The sequence below is a fragment of the Perognathus longimembris genome, chromosome 7 (genome assembly GCF_023159225.1).
Source record: "Perognathus longimembris pacificus isolate PPM17 chromosome 7, ASM2315922v1, whole genome shotgun sequence".
Taxonomy (NCBI): Eukaryota; Metazoa; Chordata; class Mammalia; order Rodentia; family Heteromyidae; genus Perognathus; species Perognathus longimembris.
Window position 1 is genome coordinate 82,953,360 of NC_063167.1, and position 26,643 is coordinate 82,980,002.

Genomic DNA, 26,643 nt, shown 5'->3' on the forward strand with positions numbered 1-26,643 from the left:
AAACCTTTCAAAATGGGAGAAGTGCTTTTCCTTAACCCTAATTCCTACTAAAACATTTCCTGATGTGGAGCAAAAAGACATTAAAAATGACAGATTAAAAAAAGGGCATTCATGCATTTAAGCAACCATTAGTCTCTGACTGTAATATAAGGCAGAACATTAATCATTTGCACAATTACGACTTTAGCCACTTAAACACTTTTATTTTAGTGCTTTTCATGACAAGGATATGATAAGCCTTGTAAATTTAGGAGTTGGATGTGTTTGCAATACATTAATTTACACTAGGCTGTTTTGTCTTTCTGCAACATCGAATTTACAACAAAAAATGTATCATTTTGGAGAAATGATGAAGAAAAGGCAAACAGAGAGGGTCTTATAGAGTCGGTCACAAATAATGGTGTTTGGAGAGTGGCAAACCAATCACCTATGCTTATGTGTCATCTTCAGTCTTAATGATGTGGAAAAGAGTGACGTTGAAGAGGACTTGGTGGCCATTGTTCCAGGCGTAGAGAGCTCTATCTCTGGCATTGTAGTCAAGCATTGATATGTGAAAGTACTGGTTGTGGAAGGGGATGTCTGTGTACTCATAGGTGGAGGTTTTGGTGGAGTAAGAGTAATACACCTTGGCTCCAGTCAAGTGGGAGTTGGTGACATAGAGTGTGCCGCAGATCATGAATGATTCCCCTGCACTTCTCTTGGGGTAGCCAGTGCTCCAGCTCTTCATCACCTCCAGGGTATCTTGGCTAAGTTGGCTGATGACAATATTGCCTGCATTCTGGTTAGTTGCATACACGGCCCATAACCCAATCTCGTCAGCCATTAGGTCAATGTCTGAGAACCCTCCCCACGTGTAGGGGTAAACGTTGTGGAAACCAGCATACTCTAGGCTCCTTTGGGCAAGCACCCTCCCCAAGTCAAAGTTGTATTTGATGACAATATTACTCTGGTACTTATTAAAATAGAGTGAGCCGTTGTAGACAACGTGGTTAGTTCCTGCCCACTTGAAAGGGAGATTGTAAGTCCTCGATTCAGCTCCACTGACAAAGTCTGCCATTGACTTATACTCACGGACGATTTTATTGTTAGTGTAACTGTCCATGTACCAGACCTGAGGAGAAGCAGAAGGGAATCAAAGGGAAGGATTACATTTTGTACTTCTCTGAGAACTTAAGAAATAAAGATGGTGAGAGTCAGGCATGTTAATATCACAAACAACAAGCTTTCAAAGGCAAATTAATTTACTAGTTAACTGCTGTAGACTGACGTGAAATTAGTAAAATCTCATTTGGATGAAGTCATTAATAGATATTAAGTTCTGTAATAAATAGAGATCTGTTGAATTTCTAATGTAGTCACTTAACTACTGGAGGCATTGCCAACATTTGAAAATGTCCTCTCAGAATTGCAGTGTTGAAGGCTGGGAAGATGGTCTAGTGGCAAGTGCCTCATATACATGAAGCCCTGGGTTTGATTTCTCAGCAACACATATATAGAAAAGGCCAGAAGTGGCGCTGTGGCTCAAGTGGCAGAGTGCTAACCTTGAGCAAAAAGAAGCCAGGGACGGGCTGGGGGATATAGCCTAGTGGCAAGAGTGCCTGCCTCGGATACACGTGGCCCTAGGTTCGATTCCCCAGCACCACATATACAGAAAACGGCCAGAAGCGGTGCTGTGGCTCAAGTGGCAGAGTGCTAACCTTGAGCTGGAAGAAGCCAGGGACAGTGCTCAGGCCCTGAGTCCAAGCCCAAGGACTGGCCAAAGGAAAAAAAAAAAAAAAAGAAGCCCCAGAACTGGCAATAAATAAATAAAATAAATTCAGTCTTATTTCTTTTAAAGCAATTTCTAGATAACTGGGATGTACTAGTTTATCTAGTCAGTTAGTTCCTGACATTTTCGTTCTTTTGTGCGATTTTTCCTTGCTAAAGACCATGACTCATTAAAAATATATAGTGAATTTTATGTGCTATTAGCAGATGCTTTTGAAACAAATCAATATAAAGTAGACTGTACGACGATTCAGCATGTTACTAAAATTGGTTGCCATATACTTTTTGAATTGCTAGTATTGTTAAATAGGAGATATTTGCAAGTTATGTGACACTTTTCAAGTTGGAAGAAAATGCATAGCCCAGGAGAAAAAAACATGTAAGTAAAACATAATTCTAAGCACAAGTATTGGTGGAACATACTCTGTTATTTTTTTCAGATGCTAAAGGATCCGTCATCCAGGCACCAAATCGAGTTCCAGATGTCTTGACTGTAATGGGGCCTGTGATTTTCATCAATTTGCCACATGCTGGAACAAGAGAAAGATAAATATATTGGATGAACACAGCCAATGGTTCCAACACAGATACTCATATCAAGAGTGAAGCAAGACATTCCAAAACAGATCAAATCCCTGGATTTATGTCGCATATTCTGTATGAATATCCTTGGAGCCATCGTATGCTTTTTCAATATGTGGTTCTAAAGCATCTGTAAAAGCTCTAAAAGCTTCCAAAATTTCAATTTGTACCAGAGATACAAATCCTGTGTAATATATATATGTGTGTATGTTTGAGTGAATACGTGTGTGTGTGTGTGTGTGTGTGTGTGTGTGTGTGTGTAATACAATAAAACAACAGTCTACCGGAAAAAAAAAAGTATAGAACAGGACCTGGGAATGCAGTCATTAATACATAAGGAGAAAACTCTCAAAATTTCTACATGTTACCATTTTTACATTATATTACATCATCACATTTGCATCATATGACTATGTTGAACTGCAACACATAATAAAAATGGATTCATTTTTTTAAAAAATTACATTTTTATCACTTTTGTTGTGAATAATGCATAAAGAATAGAAGGGAAATGATAAGTGCCTATTTTGTGTGAGATTTTTCAGACAGCAAAGTTTAAAAGTGATGTAACTATTCATGTTGTGAATGGTAATCTGACTGTTTATAAATGATGACCTCTGCTCTAAACAAAGAAATACTCATTCTTTTTTTTTTTTTTTATTCTTTCTTTGCTTTGCTTTTACTTTTTTAGGGTTCTATTTGTTCCATGTTTTTTCTATCCTCCACTGCCTTTTCTTAGATTGGCAAATGCCTATTCAATTGTTATGGGCTTCTATGTATTTGGATGACAAAACACAAACATTTAAGGAAAAGAAAAGACAAAGTAAGTATAGCTTTGTGCTTATTTTGGTTACCATTTATAGATGTTTCTCATAAGAATATTTTTAATCAGCAGGACACTAAGCCATGTGGTTAATAAGATGATGCATGTTTTCTGAAGAAAACCTCCTATTTGGGAGGTGGAGACAGATGAGGAGGGAAATGATTGGGGACCATAGTTAGTCTCAACAAATAGCTGGACAAGACAGAATGGTACATACCTGTCAGCCCAGTTATGTAGGAAGCACACATAGTAGACATATCTCCTTCTATTTATGTGTAAAAAGTAAATGATAGCCTTTGTGCTCCAGAATGACCATCACGCTGTGGCTATTTAAGAAGACTTGGTCCAGAACAGATGGCTCCAAGAAAGATGTCTTAACACAATTTCATAGAAATATAAATTAATGCAGCCTTTATGAAAACCAGTGTGGAAGTTCCTCAAGAAATTCAGAGTCGGGGGGCCATTTCATCCATCCATTCCACTACTGATGATAGATCCACAGGAAATGAGATCTAAATGCTGAAGAGACATCTACACTCCCATGTTCATTGCAGTACTGTTCTTGATAAGCAGAAATAGAAACAGTCCCAGTTTTGATCAGCAGAAAATATATAAAGAAGATAAAGCACTATAATGGGAAACTACATAGGTGAAGAAAGTACTGAATCATAACATTTAGGAGAACAAGGACATATCTGGAGATCAATATGCTTAATGAAATAAGCCAGACACACAAAGGTAAATGCCAAGTTTTTCTTAAATGGAATATAAACTACTTGATTGTAGAGATGCTGAGAAAAATGGTGGTTATGAAAAGTTGGGGAAAAGAGAGAAATAAGGAAAATGGGAAATGGGACACACAGTAGTAGCTTAGAGTTAGCAGGAAAAAGATGTTTTGGTATGCTAAATTATCTTGTAACACTATGCAAAAATTTTTTTTTACATACAAACCAATAGAAATCTTTTTTAATTTATCAGTCCTGAAGTCCTGAAGTTTGAACTCAGGGCCTACGTACTGTCCCTAAACTTTTTTGGCTCAAAGCTAGCTATCTACCACTTGAGCCAAAGCTCCATTTCTGGCTTTGTGGGAGCTAATTGGAAATAGGGGTCTCATAGACTCTGCTACCTGGTCTGGCTTTGAATGGTGATCCTCAGATCTCAGCATCCTGAGTAAGATTTCCGCTGTGAGCCACTGATGCCAACATATATATCTAATTTTTAGAAGAGAGTGGACTATTGGATAAATGTCCAGGGGTGGGGCTGCTGGGTCATAGTGGACCTCTATGTTTAGCCTTTTGAGGAATCTCCATACTGCTTTCCAGAGTGGTTGAATAAGTTTACATTCCCACCAACAGTGTAGTGTTCCCTTTGGCCACATCCCCACCAGCCTTTGTTACTGTTACTTTTTTTGACTTTTCTAACTGTTAACTTTTCTAACTGGGGTGAGGTGGAATCAAAATGTTTCAATGTTTTTGTTTTTTTGTTTCGTTTTGTTTTTTTACACTTGAGCTTAATTAGGTTTACTAATGGTAAGAAGAGTATTTGAGATATCTGCCATTTTAACTTTTTTAAATTTTATTTTCAAGGTGGTATGCACAGAGTTACAGTTACATATGTAAGGTAATGAGTACATTTCTTGTGAGCATGTTGTTTTGATTTGAATTTCTTTTATGGGCAGAGATGTTGACTATTTCTTCATGTCTCTATTGAACATTCTTACTTTTCTTCTGAGAGTTGGTCTTGAAGTCCTTAGCCCATTTATTAATTGGGTTGTTGTTTCTTTGAGGGTTTGTTTTCACATCTGTCTATGGCGGGGCAAGGAAGGGCATAGAAGGATAGGTCAAAGGGTCAACAAAAGCAGCAATGGTACTCACTAGATACTATGCTGAAAATGAACTATACAACTTGTGGGGGGGGCAGGAAGGAAAAATGGGAGAAAGTGAAGGAGGGGGCAACATTGTTCAAAAGAAATGTACTCAGTACCTAACTCACATAACTGTAACCCCTCTGTATATCACCTTTACAATAACAATAATTTTTTTTAAATCCAGAATTTGATCTATGGCTCAAGTGGTAGAGTGCTAGCCTTGAACACAAAAGCTCGTGAACAGCATTCAGGCCCTGAGATCAAGCCCCCAGAACTGGCACATTCACACACACACACACACACACACACACACACACACACATACACAAACATATGACATTAAGCTGGAAAAGCATGTCTGAGTTCATCACCTAGCTTCAAAGGAACAAAACAAGCATCATTATGGCACTGCAAGCATTCTTTTTTAACTTGTACCATCAGCCCTTAAGCTGACATATCTTTCTTCTTCTCTGTGATTATAGACAAGACAAAAATCTTTCCAATAATAGCATAGATGACAGATAAAATCACAGTATTAAGAAATTATAAATTGTAACAAAAGATGGAAATTTAGGGATTTAACTGTTGCCATATTTTTAAAATGTAGTTGTAAAAGATTTTTTTTCCTGTACATTATGACAAAATAATGGAGAAATAATCAGACCTACAGCCACAAAATGGATATGGGTCAGACTATGACTTGTCATAAAAAATCATGTTAGCAAAAGAAAGATAGTAAGGATGGCTAAGGTACCTAAGTTTTTCTCTTGTAGGCTAGGAAGTTAGTAAATAAGATAACTAAAATTGGTAAAAAAAAAAGTAAACATTGAGAAGTAAATATTGATGGAAATATATATTTATCCACCTGAGGCCTTAAAATTAAACTATTAAATGTGGTTAGCTCTGGGAAGAAAGCTGAAGAACATGGCTCTTGATCTCCATTCCAACCTTTTAATTTTAGTTGAAACCTACAATTTTCTATCCATGTGAATACACTAACTTATAATTTAAAATATCAAAATAGCTGCACAGGGCTGGGAATATGGCCTAGTGGCAAGAGCGCTTGCCTCGTATACATGAAGCCCTGGGTTCAATTCCCCAGTACCACATATATAGAAATGGCCTTCACTGGTTCTTCGATGTGTCATCCTCTTCCTGCCATGCCCTGTGTCTGTCTATCCTCTTCTGTATGTTTCCCATTTTCCCAAGACACTAGACAATGTGAGATTTTCCTCATTGACTCAATCCTGTATTATGCAAATATCCTTTTGTTGTCCACTGATGCGTGGAAAAAATAATTTTCATAAGTGTCTCCCCCACTGGATAAGTTGGTAGGGTGCTCTTTTGGTTAGCTGATTTTTTTCTAGTATGTAAATATTTTGTTGAGGTTAATTGATTCTTACTCCAATAAATTCTAACTTTTAAAGAGAATTGTTAGTTGTTTTAAAATAAGAGTGTTACATTAGTTACATTTAATCGCTCTTTTTATTCATAAGTCCAGTTAAGATATTTGAACCCTAAGTATTGTTCTAACTTCAGTGACAAGGAAGATGTGTTTTCTCTGGTATAGGAAAGTTTTATTTTTTGGATAGAATATAGTAGCAAGCTAGTTAAATATACCAAGGAAAAACACATTAAATATAAATTAAGTAGGTCAATCTGATAAAGAGTAAATGGGAGCCACTTCATTTGATACTGATATTTGAATTCAGAGTCTGTACCTGAGTTAGAGAAGGTACTATACTATTTGAGTTATGACCCCAGCCCTTTCTCTATTTAACTATTTTGTGGCAAGAAACTTTTATTTCTTGTTATTATAAAAGTGATGTACAGAGGGGTTACTGCTACATAAGTCAGGTAATGAATGCACCTCTTTTTGTGTACTGTCACCCCTTCCCTCATTCTCTCAGTATCTGGTGATTATTTATTTATTTATTTATTTATTTATTTATTTTTGCCTAGAGCTGGCCTCAGACTGAAATCCTTCTATTGACCCCTCCCATGTATCTGGGGTTGCAGGTTTGAACCATTATGCTGGAGGAGCTACTTTAAATTGGAAGGTTAGGGAAGACCTCTTGGAAAGTGAAATTTAATTGATAAGAAGTGAATTGTGGAATAAAAAAAATTTGAAGGGAAAGATAATAGTCATTTAGTTTATTTAGAAAACCCATTTAGTGGATTTAGCTATTCAATAAATCAGATAGGGGAAGATAGAAACTTAAAAATAAATGCGTGTGTGTGCATGTGTGTGTGGAGGGTGTGTCTCACCATCTGAATAATGATTCTCTCCTTTACTCTCGAAGGACCTTGAATGGTTTCTTGACCTCTCAATGTCTCATGTGTAACAATATTAACAAAATATGTGTCACAATGTAATTGAACAGATTAGATAAGAAACACCTGTTAATTGTCAAGTATACTGTTTGGTATATAGATCCTTAAAATATATTCACTAACTTAATATTTTTGCAAAGCAGTTGAAGATTGGATTAAGGTTGGAGAGATAAATACTTCAGACATGAAGTCTGTAAAATCTAAGTGAATATTTGGATTTTTATACTCGGTATGATTGAAAGAAAATGTAGGATTTTAAAAGAGAACTGTAGGAGAGCAATAGAATGTGAATTGCATTTTAATGAGATGACCCCAGCTATTGTGTGAATAATTAATTGTGAAGGACTAAGCAGGGGCAGAAAATCCCATGAAGAGCTTTCCACAATTAAGGAGATAGGGCACAGAGGTAGTGGTAGAGATGGAAGACATGGTGTATTTGGACTATGTGCTTAAAGATAAATTTTTGAGATTAGCCTTTGGACTAAACATGACGATAGGTAACAGAAATCCCAAGTTAAAAATATTATAGAATAAATTATACAAGATTCTAGACACTCACATATAGTGAGAACAAAAGAGGATACTCTTAGGAAAGGAATACAAAGACAAAATCCAAACTCCAGGATAGGAAAGAAAGTGATCTTTTTTATTTTAATTTGTATTTTCTGATAACTATGTTTCCTTTCCTTTACATATATTTGAGTGTGTGTCTTCAGGACAATTGTGGAGGGTGCAGAACTCAGGGTAAAAGGGTGAAAAAGTGCAGCAGAGGAGCTCACTGGACACTGATGAAAGTGAACTGTACAACTCAAGGGTGGAGATGGGAGGCACTGGGAGTGAGGGAACAGAAGACACTACACAAAAGGAAATGTATTGATTACCTGACTCATGTAATTATAATTCTTCTGTACATCACCTCTATCAAAACAATAATGTAAATTTAAACAAGTAATGCAGAATAACATCCAAGATTTTTTGTTCCTCAGTTGGGCAATCTGTAGTGTCAGTTACTCTGATGACATGACTTTGGAATAGTTTGAAGAAGCATAAGTCAAGAGTTGGATGCAAGCTATTTTAACTTTCTTGACTATTTTACATGTCAGTGGAAATAATATATGTCTAACAGATATCTTTTTGAGATATGGTGTTGACACTCCTGACCAAAATGATGGTACAAATGATGGTACCAGGACTATGGATAGTTTCTGTATCTAGAGCAGAGCCCTGTGACTCACCATGGTATAGCACCCAGCAGAGAAGCCCAAAAAGAAGTCATAAATAGAATTAAAAAAGAATGGCATGTTATTTATATATCCAAGAGAATAAAGCACTTTGAGAAGAATGTGCTACTGACCTGTGAAGAAGCCCACTGGGATGACTAAGAAACTACAATCAAAGAAATAACTATGGCATTTGGTTGCAAGGCATCTTTGGTGATTGTGTAACTCAAATGCACAGGGATGAGTCAGGATTGGGATGAGAATGGGCTTGGAAAACCTAGAAAGCAAGATAGCAGGTACAGAAGATTCCTTCAAAGGAAGAGGGGGAGAGATATGGGTAGAGAAGGGTCATGGGAAAATATTTTATTGTTGTATTAATGTTATTGCTATTGTTCAGTGATGTTTTGTTTGTCTCTAGGGGCAACTGATGATGTGAAAGACAACAATTAAGCAAATGAAGCCTGTGAGCAGATGGCAGCTCATCTATTTAGTAACCATGAGTGGATATGTCTGTCTCTTCTTTGATACTGCACATGTGGACAGTCTTTTCCCCTTCACTTCCTAGGGAGTACTCTTTTTGTGTAGTTAAAACCCTGAGGCAAGGAAGGAGGGAAATCAAGGTCACCCTATTATATGTTAAGCATGTGATGGAATGGAATTTTGTCATCTAAGGAATGGAAGTTCTGGAGTATGATGTGTTGTCATTTTTCACTAAAGAGAGTTCATTAACAAAGTTTTATATGCCAATAAGGAGAATGTGAATGAAATCTTTGGTTGTCATTAAAAAAAAAAGAAATCTCATCTGCTTGATTATGGTTGTCTTCATTATTGCCCCATGCTTTTAAAGCCAGGCACAAAAAGAGATCTCAAGATTGATATATTTTTCCATAAAAAACTTTTTTTAAATGGTTGGTGATTCTCCTAAGATAATATTTTTTCTTGTCAATTGAAATGAGTACAATTAAAATTACAGGGATTCATGATATTCCTGGGTGCTTTTTCAGTTATAATTTTGTGTACCCTAGTTTCAGGGAAACATAGGTAGTGGCAGACTTTAATGGAACACAGAAATTTTGAAAATAAAATAAACTAGAACAGTCATTTCTGTTTCTCATCTCCCTCTAACTAGCTTTTGTTCAAATGAGTCATTATCGTTCTCATTTCACTCTCCCTTTCTAAGGAAGACAAAGGGAATCTGACAGGAAAGATAATTTTTTTTCAAATAGATAGAACACAAATGTGTCTTCAAAAGCAAAAAAGAAAATCTAGAGTTGTGATTCTCTGATTTTTTTTCCTGCTTGCTCCAACTCTGTTGGTAGTGAGACACAGGAAAATAGAACATTTATAATACATTGCATGTGTGCATTTTATATATTCAGATCACATAGTGAATTGAGCGGACACCATATTATTTCTCTGATGACTTTCATATGTTATTTTTATGAACACTTATAGCCATAATTATTGATCATTAGCTGAAGACAAGATATCATCTGTGAGAAATACAGCAGGAAGACTTTTTTTGTCAATGAAGCCTAGAATCCAACCTGTCCTGTCTTTATTTTTTAATATATGATTGTATATTGTAATCTAGAGTAACATCTAGATTTAGACCTTAAGGTCATATTCATATAAAGGCCATACTCATAAATAATTTAAATGGAATAGTGACTATGCTATTTTGTTCTACTTAAGAACATTGGAAAACTTTGTAAGATGTAGAAATGACTTGACTTTTAGGCCTATTAAACATATTTACAAATAAGTAAAAATAAGTATACATCTTGTAAAAATATAAGTATAAATATCAATATAAATATAAGTATAAATAAATATACATTTGTTATACAGAAATTCCTATTGATATTAGCTTTGATCTACATTTCTAGTCCTACCAATGATATGGCTGCCAGGAAGTAGTGGGGAGTAAGAATGAGTAGAGCATGAGACTAAATTACAATGGGAATTAGGTAAATAAAATTTAAAAAAATACAAATGTATCTCAATAATTCATATTATCCAAAATTAACACCATTTTAACATCTCACTTGCTTTAAAAGGCACTCATTATTCCTTTTATGTTTTCTGAACTAAAGCTTACATTATAAATAGTTAGCACAATACTAAGTGGAAAAGTATGTTAGGAAAGCTCAATAATTTGGAAATTCATGCTTGTCTCTGAAAATACAGGTTTCATGTTTTTAAACAGTTTATAATGTAGTTGTTATCTAAGCAAATATAAGACATGAATGAATATGAAGATTTATTATACAATAATATATGGTAAATTTTACCAACTATTGAAAAAATTTAGTCCAACTAGGATTTAAGAGTTCTCAAGAACATGGAGGAATTGCCCTTTCATGATATAACTTACCATATGGGTGTATGTAGGGAGGTCTTTACTAAATGTCTTGCAATGAGGTATTTGAAATTCTCTCCATTTAATCTAAGAAAGTAGTCATAATTTTCTCCTGTTACAATTTTGAGTTTACTCCTATACCTCCTGCATGCACAGTTTGACTTTTCTGTTAGTTCTCACTTTTGCTGAGACTTATGTAGTGTCTCTTTCTTTAAAGTTAAGCAAATTATCAGGTGTTTTGAAAAGAAATTCTGACACTGTCATTAAAGAAAGAACACAGGGCAATGAAAACAATGATGAAAAGGATGTTATACTTTTGTTATGATTTTTCTCCAAAGCTTCCTGAAGTTGTAAAAACACAAATATGTTTTATATTCAATTTACATTTATATTAAAATGTACATTCTCTATTTGAAAAAATGAGTTTTGTTTTTAAACCCCCAAATAGAAACTTTTTTTTAAGCACAGGCACAACACATTTGCAAGGGTGTAACAATTACAAAGTCCCAAATGGGTACTTTGTATAAAAAAGACTCTTGAGTTGAGTGGGGTAGGGACTCATGGGGGCCCATGCAAAGACTTGAACCTCCCTGAAGAGCAACCTGGAAAAACTCCTCGGAAGAATTAGTGCCAGTATGAAAAATGTAAAAGTGCTAGCATTTAGAAAGATAGAATGTGGAGGAAGAGAGTTCTATGAAAGGGAAGAACAATTTCAATGTCCAGAGAGATGAAGGCAGGTGGGATAGATTGATAGATGATAGATAGATAGATCAATAGATAGATAATAGATAGGTAGATAGATAGATAGATAGATAGATAGATAGATAGATAGATAGATAGAGGGACTAGAAGCTGGGAATGGTTAATGTTGAGGGTGTGAAGATAGTCCATTTCATTGACAAGAAATAAATATGTCTGGAATCAGTTTAGATGAGCCACTTAAATACAAGTGTGACATTTGGGAGAAATATTACACTAACTACTTGGGATGACTAAGAGGCAATTCCCTTCAGCAAACACACATAGGTTAGGAATTCAACAGCAGTAATGCTCTTGAATGACAATGAACAATGCTTTAGATGAGAGGGCAAAAGTGGTGGTCCTGAGAAATGGATGAGAATGCAGAGAAAAGACCTGGTGAATGCACAAGGAACAGGGAAGTTCTGAGGTGAATCACACATAACAGACTCTGGCTTGCTCCCCTCCCCCCCAAACCATTAAATGGATGGTGGTGCTATTTCCTTTATTCATCTTTCTTTGCTTTACACATGAAAAGACACATGTAAAGATCTCTGGGAATTCAGAAAAATGTAGGCTCAAAGTTGTTACCTCCAAAGTATGTCTTTGGCAGTTAAATGAATTCTCTGATAATGTTTCCATAAATTGCTAATTGCAATGTACAGTATTTGCATAGTTGTTTTTTTTTTAATGCATGTAAAATAGTTCCCAGGGGCCTGTCAAGTACTATGCCTCAGTGTTGCTGTGGTCATCTACTTGTGTGTGCAATGGAATGTAAAACTATGAGCTTTTGCAGAGACATAGTTTCCTATTTATCTTTGCATTGGCAAATATCTCACAAAGTGCCAGTGCACATTAGAGTCAGGAGTGTTTGTTAAGTGTGTAGAAAGTTGGCCAGCATTCTTAGTTATTGCTTTTGAAGAACTAATTTGAAAATAACAGTAACCCAAGTCTCATCACTGTGACCTTCAGTTTCTCAAGCTACAGATGGCTCTCTTAAACACGTCTCTAGCCATTGTGTTAATAGAAAGATGCATCCAATTCAGGGCTTCACTAGACAACACCAAACCATTGCCCTAAAATATAACTAATGAGTGGGGCTGAGTGGAGAGGGGTAGGTGAGGAGAGAGGACTGGAAAGCTGATTATAATCTATATCCATTGGTGATTTCAGGGGGTATGTAAGGGCTTTAACTATGGGTTTTCAGGCAAATTATCACATGCATATAATTATTTTCTCCATGTCTAGGAATGTGATATGATTTAATTAAGCACAGGGGACTTTATTCAGCCTCTCAGAGGAGAAAATTAAGCACTTAGGGAAGAACATAACTTTATCCCATTCAAACCACTAAGGGTGCATTGCTGTTGAAGCATTTTTCTAAGTTCTCTTTTCTCCAAAGCATTAATTCTCTGTTATAAACAAACTAAAAGAAGTCCTGGTGGTTTTCATGACTTGTGGTTCCTTCAGGTCATTATTTATGGTTTGGGAGAGACCTTGAAAACAGTGAAGCTGGTTTGTTTTGTAGCATTCTAAAATTCAGGTGATATACTATGTGAAAGCAAACCCACTGAAAAAAAGCAAGGGGAAATATATTCATCATTGTTGTGGTTTATTCTCTCTCCAGTCCATTTCTGCTTTCCATTAATTGGCTATGCCTGCCGAGAGGCCTTTGTGAAGAGTGAAGGCACCATGATGTGATGTATGAGCTGCTGGCTCTTCTTGCTACAAGGCCCAAGTCATAATGGCTGCCCTCTATTTCTGTCTCTGTCTCTGCTTTGTATCTGTCTCTATCTCTACCTCTATCTCTATATCATCTATCTATCTTTTTCTCTCCCTCCCTCCCTCCCTTCCTCCTTCCCTCCCTCCCTCCCTTCCTTCTTTCCTTCCTTCCTTCTGTCTGTTGCTACTGTTTGTGTTAATACTCTTAAAGTTTGATAAATGGATACTTTCTCTCCCAAGCACCAGATATATTTTAATTGAACCTAATGCCACTTTTTTTTTTTTTTTTTTTTTTTTTTTTTTTGCCAGTCCTGGGCATTGGACTCAGGGCCTGAGCACTGTCCCTGGCTTCTTCCCGCTCAAGGCTAGCACTCTGCCACTTGAGCCACAGCGCCGCTTCTGACCGTTTTCTGTATATGTGGTGCTGGGGAATCAAACCTAGGGCCTCGTGTATCCGAGGCAGGCACTCTTGCCGCTAGGCCATATTCCCAGCCCCTAATGCCACTTTTAAAATTGTGTAATTTCTTCAACTTCTCTCTCTCATGTATATGTATTTATTTATGTCTATTATATATATATTTATGTATATATATTACATGTATATATTTATCTGTGTATATGTCTACCATCTATCATCATCCTCAGTCATCTATCTATAATTAGTTACCTTCTTTTAATTAGAATGATTCTAAAAAGAATGGAAAATACAGAGATTAATTTATTCAAGAGCGACATGAATTATTTTTCACATTGTAATTAGTATGTAAAATCTCCTAGGAATTTTTTTACATTGTATTTAGTAGGTCTAATCCAGTTAATTGATAAATATCCATTCTGCTTTGATATGGTCAATAAGCAATTTGTTGACATAAATAAGGTAGCATAGACAACTATTAGTTCTTGAGACAAAACTTAAGAGAGTTATAGACTCATTGTTTGTGGCACTGGCCTGTGTATGACGCGATTAAGGAGGGCAATTTTGCTGACAAATTGAAAAAGTTTAAGTGGCAGTCAGCTCCCCCCTCCCATATTCACTATTTCCAGGTCTTTAGATTCAACCTACCAGGAATCTCAAACATCTGGAAAAAAATTCCCTCCATACTGAACAAGTACAGACTTCTGATCTAGACCCAAACAACATAGTATAATGACTCAGTATGTAAACTTCTCAGTATGTTAGGTCACATAAGCGATTCAAAGCTTATTAAGTATATGGGAAGGTGTGAATAGGTTAATGTGTGAACACTACTTGATTCGCACAGAGGTATGCATGTCTGCAGATCTGACATCTGTGAGGCTCTTGGAAGATAGCTCCTCACACACACTGATAAATTAATATATTTTCAATATTTTATGGGGACATCCACTTAACTCAAAGAATAGCCATCTTATATTCAACAGGAAAGATGAATTTCAATTTGTTTTTAACTGATACTTATATTAAATTCATTGTTAGAGTGTATGTTTTAGAAAATTAAAATCAGCATATATAATGTCCAGGGGCAGGGAGTGATACTGCAAGATAAATAAATGCATGAAAATAAAATAAATATTAATTTATTATGTGTACTTATCATATTCTTTCAAAACATGTGGTCTAGCCAGATACTAGTGTCTCATTCCTGTAATCCTAGCTTCTCAGGAGACTGAGGTCAAAGGATTGAGATTTGAAGCCATTTTGAGCATAAAATTCCATGAGATTGCTATTTCCAATTAGCCAGCAAAACAAAACAAAAGTCCAAATTGGAGGTATGGCACCAGTGCTAGAGTGCCAGGCTTGAGCACAAAGCTGAGAGAGTGCAAAGCTTTCAGTTCAAGCCCCACTACCAAAATAAAACCAAACCAAAATAAATAAATAAAGATACAACTTCTGATTTATGAAGAAAGGATAAAAATGGCCTCGGATGATAAATATATTCAGTTCTTGATATAAATATATCAAGTCCTACAGATGCCATTGCAATAATACCAGTAAGAACCAAAAGGCAGGTTATTTGTCCACCTATTCTTTGTTTCAAATACCATCTTCAGTTGAGCATAGGGAGGTGAATGTGGATTTTGAAAACAAGCTGCATATTATAGAGCAAAGAGGTATGCAGCCTTATCTGATTGCAACAGAGATGTTTCTAGCTCAGTGGGCTGAGACTGTACATACATGGAAGTAAGGTTCATTAACACCATTTCCCTATTAAGATTGTTCAAGATGCTAGGGGTAATTAGGTAGTGCTAATACTGTCTGTCCTTGCTCCAGCAGACCCATCGATCCTTAGCTGATGTTTTGTGTCTGGGCTTATGGTGCGATACTGGGAATGAAAGACTAGATTGACTCTCAAGGTGACTAGATTGACTCTCAAGGTCTGGAATGGTTGTCTTTAACATGGGGATCTTTCCCGAAGAGAGTGAAGGCCCCACACAGAATTGTCCTATAGAACAGGTAACAGATATTTTAGGGGCTAATAAAACACACACTTTGAGCCTGGCACAGTGGCTTACATCTGTATTTGTAGCCACTCAAGAGGTGACTATCTTGAGTAAGTTGATGAGAACACCCCCCCCACCCCCGCCACACACACACCTCCACAAACAAGCCAGGGGTAATGGTATGTGCCTATCATCCCAGCTGCTTATGGGAAGAGTACAGCAGAAATATAGCTAGCAAGTCAAGCTGGGTTGGGTAAGATTAGTAAGATCCACCTGAAAAATAATAAAAGCAAAAAGAACTGGAGGCTTGGCTCAGGAGCATCTGTCTAGCATGTACAATGCTCTAGGTCCAAATCATACAACTGCACCTACAGAAGCAAGTACTTGGATACTTCTTTGTAATCCCCAACGTAATTTGATATGAGTGCCATTTAACTTCAGTTTGAAATTTTTTCCCCTCATCTTTTTAATGAAGACATCATTTGGTAGTGACTACATACCTAGGACTTAATATTTTTCTCTGTTAAAAATAAGGTCAAATATAATAATAGATTTCCTTTATTACAACATTTTTATTACATAATAGATGAAACTCCACAGGCATATAAGCCATTTCAACTAGATAACTTGTTTTCTGCTTAATCTTAATCAACCTATGCTATTTTAACATAAATAGTAAGTGGCTAAGAGGAAGGCTCTTTGGGGATTTTTAATCGCTATCCTCCTGCCTCTGCTTCTGCCTCTGAAGCTGGCATTCCAAGATGGCCCTACAATACCTAAGTTTGTATTGTTTGTTTCTGTACTTGCTGTGCAGGTCATGTGCCACTGTGTACCACGTGAGCCATAACCCCGGACCTTTTCTAATTTAGTTATTTTGAACTAAGATCTCCCATTTTTACCTAAGACTGGCCTCAGACTATTTTCCTCCCATTTACATATCTCGTAACTTGGATTACAGGTAAGTACCAACACAATTGTCTTGTTGTTGAGATGGGGTGATTCAATAATGTTTACCTGGGGAGGGGGCAAACCTGAACTACAGTATTCCTTATTTTCGCCTCCTCAATAACTGGCATTGATCATACCTGGTCAGTCTCCCTTTATTTTAACAAGAAAAACAGATCACTCTTTGGCATTGAAAAGAACTAATATTCTGTGGATAGGTTTAGCAATCATTCCTATGGGTCTCTAAATAATTTATTCAGCAAATGTGTTTGAATAAGTTTTCTTTGCCAGCAAGTTTTCTAGGCATTTGGATATAGAACAATTTACAGTAAGCCTAGCATTATGGTGGTCTTCATGGAACATAAGCATGGCAAAGGTATTAAACAGTACATGAAATTCTAATGACAGATGAAAATACCTCATTTTTCCTGAGTGGTCAGTGTTTAGGGGCATCTTGCAGAGCCTAGAAGAAGCCAGTAAAGGAATGTGGCAAGATACATCATTGGAAATGAGGCCTGAAGAAGACAGAGTGTGCTTTATATGGCAGGTGAAAGCATGTTGAAAGTGAATGGGTCTTCAAGTGAAACTACTCCAAGAGCAGGAACCCATGACATTGCACAATGACTCACTGGGAAGCAAGCAGCAGGCACCAGGGACATGGTGTGTGAAGGGATAGGTGACAAGAGGGAAGACTAGAGAAGTAGGAAGGGCCATGCTGGAAAGCTGCAGAGGATCAGGGACTAGAATTATGAACTCTTCATAGCTGATGGTTGACCAATTACAGAAGAACACATGTCGACTTTGGGTTAATGAGAGATTAGATGCTGAAGACTTTAAACCTTTGGGTTTAAATATTTTTTCTGACTAATTTTGTTAAATTCTGTTAGAAAACCTTGGATAACTATAGCAGAGTATCTGATATATTGATCTTCATGTTTTGTTAAATTCTTTCCCACCCTCACATTGTTTTTATTAGCATCAACTAGGTAGATAAAGGTATTCCCTTTTTATCAAAGGTATGCACAAAGAATACCTTGAACATACCTCTCTATCACATTCCCTCACCTTCCCTCCAAATTCCCAAATCAATCTCAACAAGCTTCATTGTTCCATTTTCACACATAAATATCATGTATTTTAACCATAAACACCCTCTTTCACCCTCTCCATTTATTCCCATTCCTCCCATTGGTACCCACTCCCAGGACCTGCTATATCTCCATGACATGTAATTTTTCAGGATATGCTATTTGTTCAAAGGGATACACTGTGGTATTTCACACAGTATTTCAAACCTCACACTTTTTTTAAGACTGATAGCTGAGCTCAGAAGTTTGTATTTTGTTTTTTTAAATAAAAGTAGCTTTTATTTATTTATTTTTCTTATTTAATGTCAAAGAGATGTACAGAGAGGTTACAGTTTCATATGTTAGGCCTTGTGTACATTTCTTGTACTGTTTGTTACCTCCTCCCTCATTCCCCCCTTTTCGTTTTTTATTCATCATTCACAACACATGGGTAACTAGATTTTAACATGTTCTTTCAAATGTTCAGATTTTACTAGAAATATTTATAATTAGCTATGGACATTTTCTATGCTAGAAGTTACTCCTTTTCATCTTTTACTCCTTTGCCTGTTTATTTCTGATTCTAGAAAAGAATGTTTCTACCTTGAAAGAATACAGAGTGTTGAGTTTACCTCTCTACCTTGCTATTCATGTCAACAACTGACCCTAAATTGAGTTACATGCCCTCCTTCTTCAATTCATGGCCACCTGTTAGATTACATTCAAGTTGTATAATAGTCCCATGTTGATTTTAATTGAGTAGTTAGCTTATGGATGTAAGGGAAGACTTAGAAACTGTAGCCACATGGAAGCAGGTGATTTAGCAGGCCACAGCTAGAATTTATAATCTGTTTCTCTGCCTTTGCAGAGAAATAACTATATTTAAATAGATATTTCCTCTTTAGTTTTTTTAGTATGTCTTACTGCACTAAATGGGAATTCTGCAGAGTAAAGGAACTTATTGCTTTGCTTTAATCAGTGCTGTTTTCCACTTAACCATGCTAGCTTTCAACTACCCACCTTTTTCTCTCTTCTCCCAGTCAAGCATTGATTGTCATCCCATATTATAAAATCCCCAACAACTTATTTCTACTCCTTTAGCCAATAGGATAGGGTGTGTATGCCAGGCTACTTATTTCAAACCACAAAATGGCAACATGGCAATCTAAAATGTCTTCCTCAAATGATCCTGAATACCCTGGCAGTTTAATCACTTAGGCACACATCCCACTTAAAGTAGGCATTATTGGTGCCCCTATTGTGAGGTACTTTCCAACCAGTAATGATGTATCTTTCATTGAACTTACTTCACACCATGGCTTAGGGACTGATGTACTCACTTAGCTTTTTCATGCAGTCCCGCAGCCTGGTTTCCAAGCTGAGCACCCTTTGGTGTAGTTCCTCATAGTCATAAGCACCTATCTCCTCCTGGATTCCAGTGAGGACCGCAGACAGATTGCGGATTTCTTCCTTGAACTGGGTGATCAACTTGGCATCTGTTTTGTACTGTTCCAGCACAGGGATCAAGGGCAGGAGCTCATCCATCTTCTCTTTCAATTCCTGCAGAAAGTAGGCCAGAGTCATTTTAGAACACACTAGCTCACTTTGTATTATGATGTTTAGTATTTCCAAGCTTTGAAATTTCTCATTGATTTTTTAATTGAAATTAGCTTCTCTGTAAAAATAAATAATTAAAAGTGATCATAGGCTCATTAGTAATCAATCCACATAGCTTACCTTTTCCACATAACAACTTCTCTTTCAATGGTTACACGGTTTTCTATGAAAGCAGTGGATCCTTATCATAATTAGAATACATTGCTGTCATGGCAATTATAGGCTCTTTGTATTATCTCAATTTCTGTCAGCATTGCATAAAATGAACAGTGCATTATCTAGTTAGAAAATAGAAACCTGATCCCATTCTCTAGTTATGTATTGAATAAAGTTAACAGAGATAACTAAAATCTATGACTATTTAATTAAGAAGAATTAGCCACATATTGTGTCTTTCTGTTATTGAATTACATGTGGGAAATTTTGCATTCTGGGTCAACTTTGTCCTCACACTTAGCTTTCTAGCCTGGCCACTATGCCTTTATCCTTCCTTTGTTTTCAAGTATCTCTGGCTCTTTTTAATATCCATCTTGGCACAACTTCATTAGGGTGGTAAGTTCAGCATGCATAATAAATCATGCAAAGCTTCCCAAAGCTCAAATAAATGTATGTTGCTATTTACCATTTTGAATTATTGCCTCTACTCTGACTCCATTTGTCTTGGCATAGATAATTTAGAGGTCATTATGTAAGGCAGAATGGTTTAAACATGTAGTGAATTAACTCCTTAAGAGATTGTGGTGCCATGGTTTATGAAACAAACAAACCACATGCAATTTCTTGAAACTTAAATTTTGATTTTTGTCCAGTGAACAAGAAAAATATATGTGGGCAAAGCAGTGTCTTTTACCCCTTGCCATTAAAGAATTGAGACAAAACTTCAGTTTCACCTGGAATGTATTTTTTCTCTTGAACTTGGTAGTTGTAGTCAGTAACAATATTTCAAGTGTTTTATTCATTATGAATTCATTGCTTATGACACTATTTATGGAGTTAACCATTCTTATGATCATATGAGTGTAATCCATAGATACTACCAGAAACTATACTCTGCACTAACTATCTCAAGGAGCTAAGATTGAATTTCAAAATTACATCAAGAAGATATTATTACCATAAATGCGTTAAAGTAGCAGGCGGTCCCATGGCTACCCTGATTTATGAGCTTGTGTTTTTTATGAGGACGTTTCCATTTACTGTATAAATTCAGAAATCTTTGAATTTATCCACAAGTGCATATTATGTGGGACGATAAGGAATCATGGTAATGAGAAAGAGTCATAACTCTCACACTCACAAGGCAAAACTGCAGAAGGTTGCTTATTTAGAAATTAACTTATTAGTTTGAACATCTTGTAGCACCCCTAATGGGATATACAACTGTTTCACTAAGGTTTTAATAATGAGATCTGTTGGTACTATTTGCTGCATACAATAATCACAATGAGAGTTTTAATATTCTTCTCTGGGCGTCTTTTACAGGTGTTTTTTGTTTTTGTTTTTGTTTTTGTTTTGTAGGTCGTGGGGCTTGAACTCTGGGCTTGAGCGCTGTTCCCAAGCTCTTCATCTCCCCAAAGCTAGTGCTCAGCTAATTGAGCCACAACACCACTTCCTGGAACTCTTTTAAATGATACGTAAATGTCAAAATTTGATGGTGTTTGTCCTTGGTACATTAAAATCTTTTTTCAAAAATTCATCACTAAATTTTTGACCGTCAATTTTGATATTCCAGAAACTTTTAGAAAGTAGTAGAATGCCCAGCCAAGACATGAATCAAATACATAAAAGATTAAAGTATAGTAGCACAGATCTGTGATTTTTTTTTTAAATCCTTTCCAAGTCTCACTTTCTACTGTGTTACCTTGATGGTAGCTGAAACCTTTATAAACAACAATCTTTTCTTACAGATATGATAGTCTCAAGTGTAATGGCTAGCTTAAACATTTTATCTAAAGCATTGTAGAGGGAAAGATATCTTAGTATTTGTGATCAGATGAAACCTGGTCAGTAGAGGAGGATTTTGTAAAGTAATTTCTAAATGAAGCTTGCTTTTGGAATCTTGCATTTCTCTACATAAAGTATATCACCTCTGTACCTGTAGTAAAAAATGATTCAGCCAGATGCTGGTGGCTCACACATAGAATCCTTGCTACTCAGGAAGCTGATCTGTAAGGATCATGGTTTGAAGCCAGCCTAGGAAGGAAAGTTTATGAGACTCTTATTTCCAATTAACCACCCAAAAGCCAAAAGGTGGACCTGTGGCTCAACTGGTAGAGCACTAGTCTTAAACTGAAATGCTCAGAGACATAAGTTTTGAGTTCAAATTCCAGGATCAGGAAAGAACTAAACAGCAATGACAACAACAAAAAATGGATACATTAATTCATGGGGAACTCAATGAATAAAAATAAATTCAGAAACACAATACTGGGCTCTAGAAACTTACAACTCTAATCCTAGCTACTCAGGAGGCAAAAATTTGTAATTAGCAACTCAAAGCCAGTCTGGGAGGGTGGGGGGAATACATGAAGACTTTTACCTCCTACCTCAAATTAAACAGCAAAAATCTGGAAGAGGTGTGGATGAAATGACAGAGTGTGAGCCTTAAGCAGAAATTGCCAAGCAAAATCGCCTCGAGTCAAGCCCCAGTATACACACACACACACACACACACACACACACACACGCACACCACAAAAAAGAAATTCAACATGCATATTTAACATCTAATCATTATTGTGATTTTAATTTTTGTGAGCAATGGCCTATTTGCATAATTAATGTCATATTTGTATTAAGAGCCATCAGTCTAGAGTAGGACTTGGTAAGTTGGAATCTTTATTCTCATACATGCTAAGTAATATGACTTTGGAAAAATATACATCACTTTTGCATATCAATTCCTTTACCTGATGGAAATTTTAAAAAATGCTTTCCTTATAGTATTGTTGTGATCATTTAATTGATCAATGTACTTAAACTGTTCAGCAATATGCTTTGTTTTCTAATCTTGTTTAAGAAAAATAGCTACTATTATTGTAATTAATGCTATTGGGACTATATGATGTATGGCTTCAATATATACTTGATTTACATAGACTAGAAATATCAGTATGCCACCTAGTGCTGCCTAAAAATGAATATCTCTTACTGTTACAGTGGCTTCTGCAAAGGGACTTGTCAACTAGGAAAGTTATTTCTCTGTGTTTCTTTTGGTTTTGTCTATTATTGTTTGTTCATTTCATTTTCTGTCTTCTCCCAAGAATTCCCAGTTGTGCCTGGGGTCCCTCATTCATTCCCCAATCTGTCTAGCCAGGCAATTTTGAGTAGCTACTGTGCCCTGTAGAAAGTGCACAGTATTGTCCCTTTGCAACCACAACCTGAGTTCCTGTCTTCTTGAGCATGTTCCTTCCTGCAGTGTCCAACTTGTTTCCAAAAGGCCAGCTTACAACTTCCTACTTTGTTGGAAGGGCCAGCTTACAACTTCCTACTTTGTTTATTTGATCCTCAGTTTTGGCTTTCCATGATGTTCTGCTGCTGCTGTCTATCTCTTCATTATGAGCACTAAGTTAAAGTACGATTTTTTTTGTTGTTCATTTGTTTTGCTTGGTTACCTTGTACACAGCTGTCACTCTACTATTTGAGCCATGCCTTTAGCCTGACCTTATTTTGGAGATAGTCTCCCATACTTTCCTTTCCTTGGCTGGCTTCAAATCACAGTCCTCAGATCTCCCTCCTTTGAATAGCTTGGATTACAGGCATGAGCCACTAGAACTTACTTGAATTTTCCTAAATCCCAGGCTTCCTCTAAGTAAAATTAATGTCCTGTCCCTCATGCACTTAAATGATGTTTAGGCCTCTGAAGGCCTTTAATGTAGACTAAAGTGGTATTAACAGACCCAGATTCTTTTTAAATTAATGACTCTGTCATATATAGTTAATAAAAGTTCACAGAGTACGCTTCAATCACTCTTTCCATTTTCTATGTTTCTAGATAATTACCAATAAATCACTTGCAATTTTTAAAAAAGAATTTATTTGTATAAAATTATGAGACAATTTTCTTTTAGTATACTCTTAGTAATTGCATCATTGCCTCTTTTAAGCATTTATGGTCTCTACATTTGTCTCATATTAGTAGAGCATAAAATAACCACGAAAGCTTTGTAATTTAATTTTTAATTTCCTCTGTCTTACCTACTTAAGTATCTTAAAATCTATGGAGAAACTCCACTTTGTTCTAGGAGAATATGGCTCTTATTATAGCAGTGTACTGTGCATTCTGACCAGCTAATGGTTAGTTTCAGTGGAGAGATGACTGAGTCCCCAGTGAGTCTTTAAGAGGATACATGTGGGCCAACTTAGGGTTGTAGTGAGCTGAGTGTTATACCATGTACATTGTACTCAGTGTCTCATCTGGAGTGGCAAGATTGTAAAATTCATGCTTACTTGAAAATGTTTGGTCATTAGGGTCTTCCGATCATCTTCAATCTGTCGAAACTTGGCCTTCAGCCCTTTCATTTGGGTTTCCATTTTTAACACATATTGGAAATCTCTCTGTGTTCTCAGGTTTAAAACTTCAATAGACTGTGACATGTTCTGAACCTGTTAGACAAAAACATTAGCCATATGTTATTACCTGTTTATAGGTATACAAAATCACTTCTATAGTACCCAAAATGGGATTGATGTGGCAATCCAGGATTGTGTTCCCCACAATAAAAACTCAATAAATCTACCCAAACCAAATCATACCTGAGCATGACATTCTTTAAAAGAAGGACACTGTATCATTACAAATGGCCAAATGTAAATTAGAATTTAATAGATTATACACAAATGATGGGTGGCAGCACAGTGTCTGATAAATTAGAATGCCATGCTTTCAGTATAGCTATTTCATGATGTGTCTACTATGCTGGCAACCACATTAGTAGATCTGCAACAAACACATGTTAAAATGATGGCATCAGCCCAGGTTCTAAGTCAGCTAGAATTCATCCAGGAATGAGAGGAAAGAAAGACACCTCTAATTTTTGTTGCAGCAAAAAAAAATCTGAAAACAAAGGAAAAGGCTCTAGTAGAGTGACATAAAGAATGATAGAATATAAACAAATATTTCTAGAGATTAGATAGACCTTTGTACTCAGTGTTGTTTTCAGAACAACTTCAGCATGGGCTAGAAGTTTGTCAGAACTGCAGCATTTTGGATTTATCCTGAGTTGCTGAATTAGAATTTGCATTTTTGCCAAGATTCTCCAAAGATAACTAACACTATTAAGGTTTGAGAAAGACTGCTTATCATGGAAGATCACCACGAGAAAATGTAAAGATCTTTACATAATTTGATCTTTCATTTTAAATCAAATAAATGCACACCTATAACAGGAAACAGAATATATAAGGAAAAACATGAGGAAACACAAACACCCCCACACACATACACATGATATGGTTATTATTACTGATTAGATTTCTGAAATGCTACAGAAAATAAATACTGAAGAGCAAGGATATGTAAATTGAAAGAGCATATATATCGATCCCTTTCCATTGAATGTTTTTTACTTGTACAATGAATATGTTAAAATATGGCCACAAAATGGTTGTAAGATTACAATGAGTTTTTCTTTATTTTTCATACTGATACATGTTGTTCTATTTATTTTTAATGAGCATGCATTCCTTAAGTAATTAGTAAAAGAAAAAAGTTCATTTAATTGAAGAAAATGTGTATTACAAGTGAATACTCAGGAAGGTCATTTTTTTTTTTTTTTTTTTTTTTTTGCCATCAGTCTATCGCAAACTTAACCTCTGGGTCAATACAACCTCAGAATTGTCAAATTCAGGAAAGGCAGCAAGCCCTCTTGCCTGACCTGCCTTAGTTCCTCCATTCTTCTCAGACAAGTCAATTTTCCTTTAGCTTTTCTTTGGCTCTCTTGATCCCTAGGCTAGCCTTGTATGAATCCTGTCTTTTTCAGGGCATACCTTAAAACTTATTTTATAATGTGTTCTTGGGGAACATGTCAGGAATGTGGTTCTCACTGTGTGAGCTCTGTGTGGTTAGGGGCTGTGTTATATTCATAACTTTTAATTCCAAGCCATTACACAAAAGCAGATTCAGAGCAAATGCTCTTCACTGTAAATGACTTGTCCAATAGTGACAATAGGTAATTATGTTCTCTCTATTTTAGGAGACTCTTAACACACTCCCGTTCTACTCGTAAGGCATAGCAGTATATGACCACACAGATTCCTTAATTAAAAATGATAATTTTTACATCCAGAAATCTTTTTGTGAAAAAAAAGGTTTTAGTGCAGCACAACATTGCTGAGCCAACATTGAAAGCTGGGCAACTGTGTTGTGGATAAATACAGTGCTTTCAGAGTAATTTTCTAACTTCATTCATGGCTAAGCATGAATGAAGCAAAATCATTTGTATTAAAGAAATTGATGACCCATTTAAATATGACACAGGTCTGTGAGCATATCCACCGTAAAACATGGCTGATATCCTCTTAAGACTCTGTCCTTGACAAAATCCAATTAGAAAATCATATAACTCTTTTGACCAACTAACTTGCAGTTTAACAAAATCGATACTGCAATGTGCGTTGTTATTGTTGGGTGGGTGGGTTAAGGGAAGGAGGGAAGAAGAAAGGAGACAGAAAGGCTAGACAAAAAACAGTCACAATATTCAAGATACATGTGTGAAAATGCAACCTGGTTACTTGAGGGGATTAATGGGGTTGATAGAGATGGGGAAGAATGATGAAAGGGGTGACACTGAAACATCTTTATACAACAATTAAAAAATAATAAATATTCTAGTTAGGAAAAAGTAATTGCAAATATGCATCACTTAGAAAAACACACAGTGCTAATTACAAAAAGTTTCCATACCTTGTCTAACAAACGGACTTTTCTAATAGTGATGAAGATCAGTGAACAAAATTCAAAATCAGTCCTTTTGTGTTTCTCTTATCATGATAAAACATATAATTAAAGAAATACTTTACATTAAAAAAGAAAATGATGTGTGAGAGATGATATTTTGAATATAGTTAAAATAGCCTCTGTTTTATCTTGCATTTGACTCAAAATATCAAGTTAATTTTGAATTTAATTTATGTTGGTGGAAAAATATATTAAGTAAATTTTGGTTATATTAATTATG

General features: G+C 36.0%; 1 protein-coding gene across 3 annotated transcripts in view; it reads right to left on the reverse strand.

Annotated features, from left to right (window-relative positions):
* Positions 1 to 433: 433 nt before the first annotated feature.
* Positions 434 to 26,643, reverse strand: part of Olfm3 (olfactomedin 3) — a 45,774-nt gene continuing 19,564 nt past the window's right edge. For all 3 annotated transcript variants that reach the window (XM_048349981.1, XM_048349982.1, XM_048349980.1), the window contains 4 exons: positions 23,915 to 24,070; positions 19,189 to 19,408; positions 2,191 to 2,297; positions 434 to 1,111 (listed from right to left, as the gene is read on the reverse strand). In XM_048349981.1, the coding sequence (XP_048205938.1) occupies positions 434 to 1,111; positions 2,191 to 2,297; positions 19,189 to 19,408; positions 23,915 to 24,070 (1,161 nt within the window). The remainder of the gene's footprint in view (positions 1,112 to 2,190; positions 2,298 to 19,188; positions 19,409 to 23,914; positions 24,071 to 26,643) is intronic.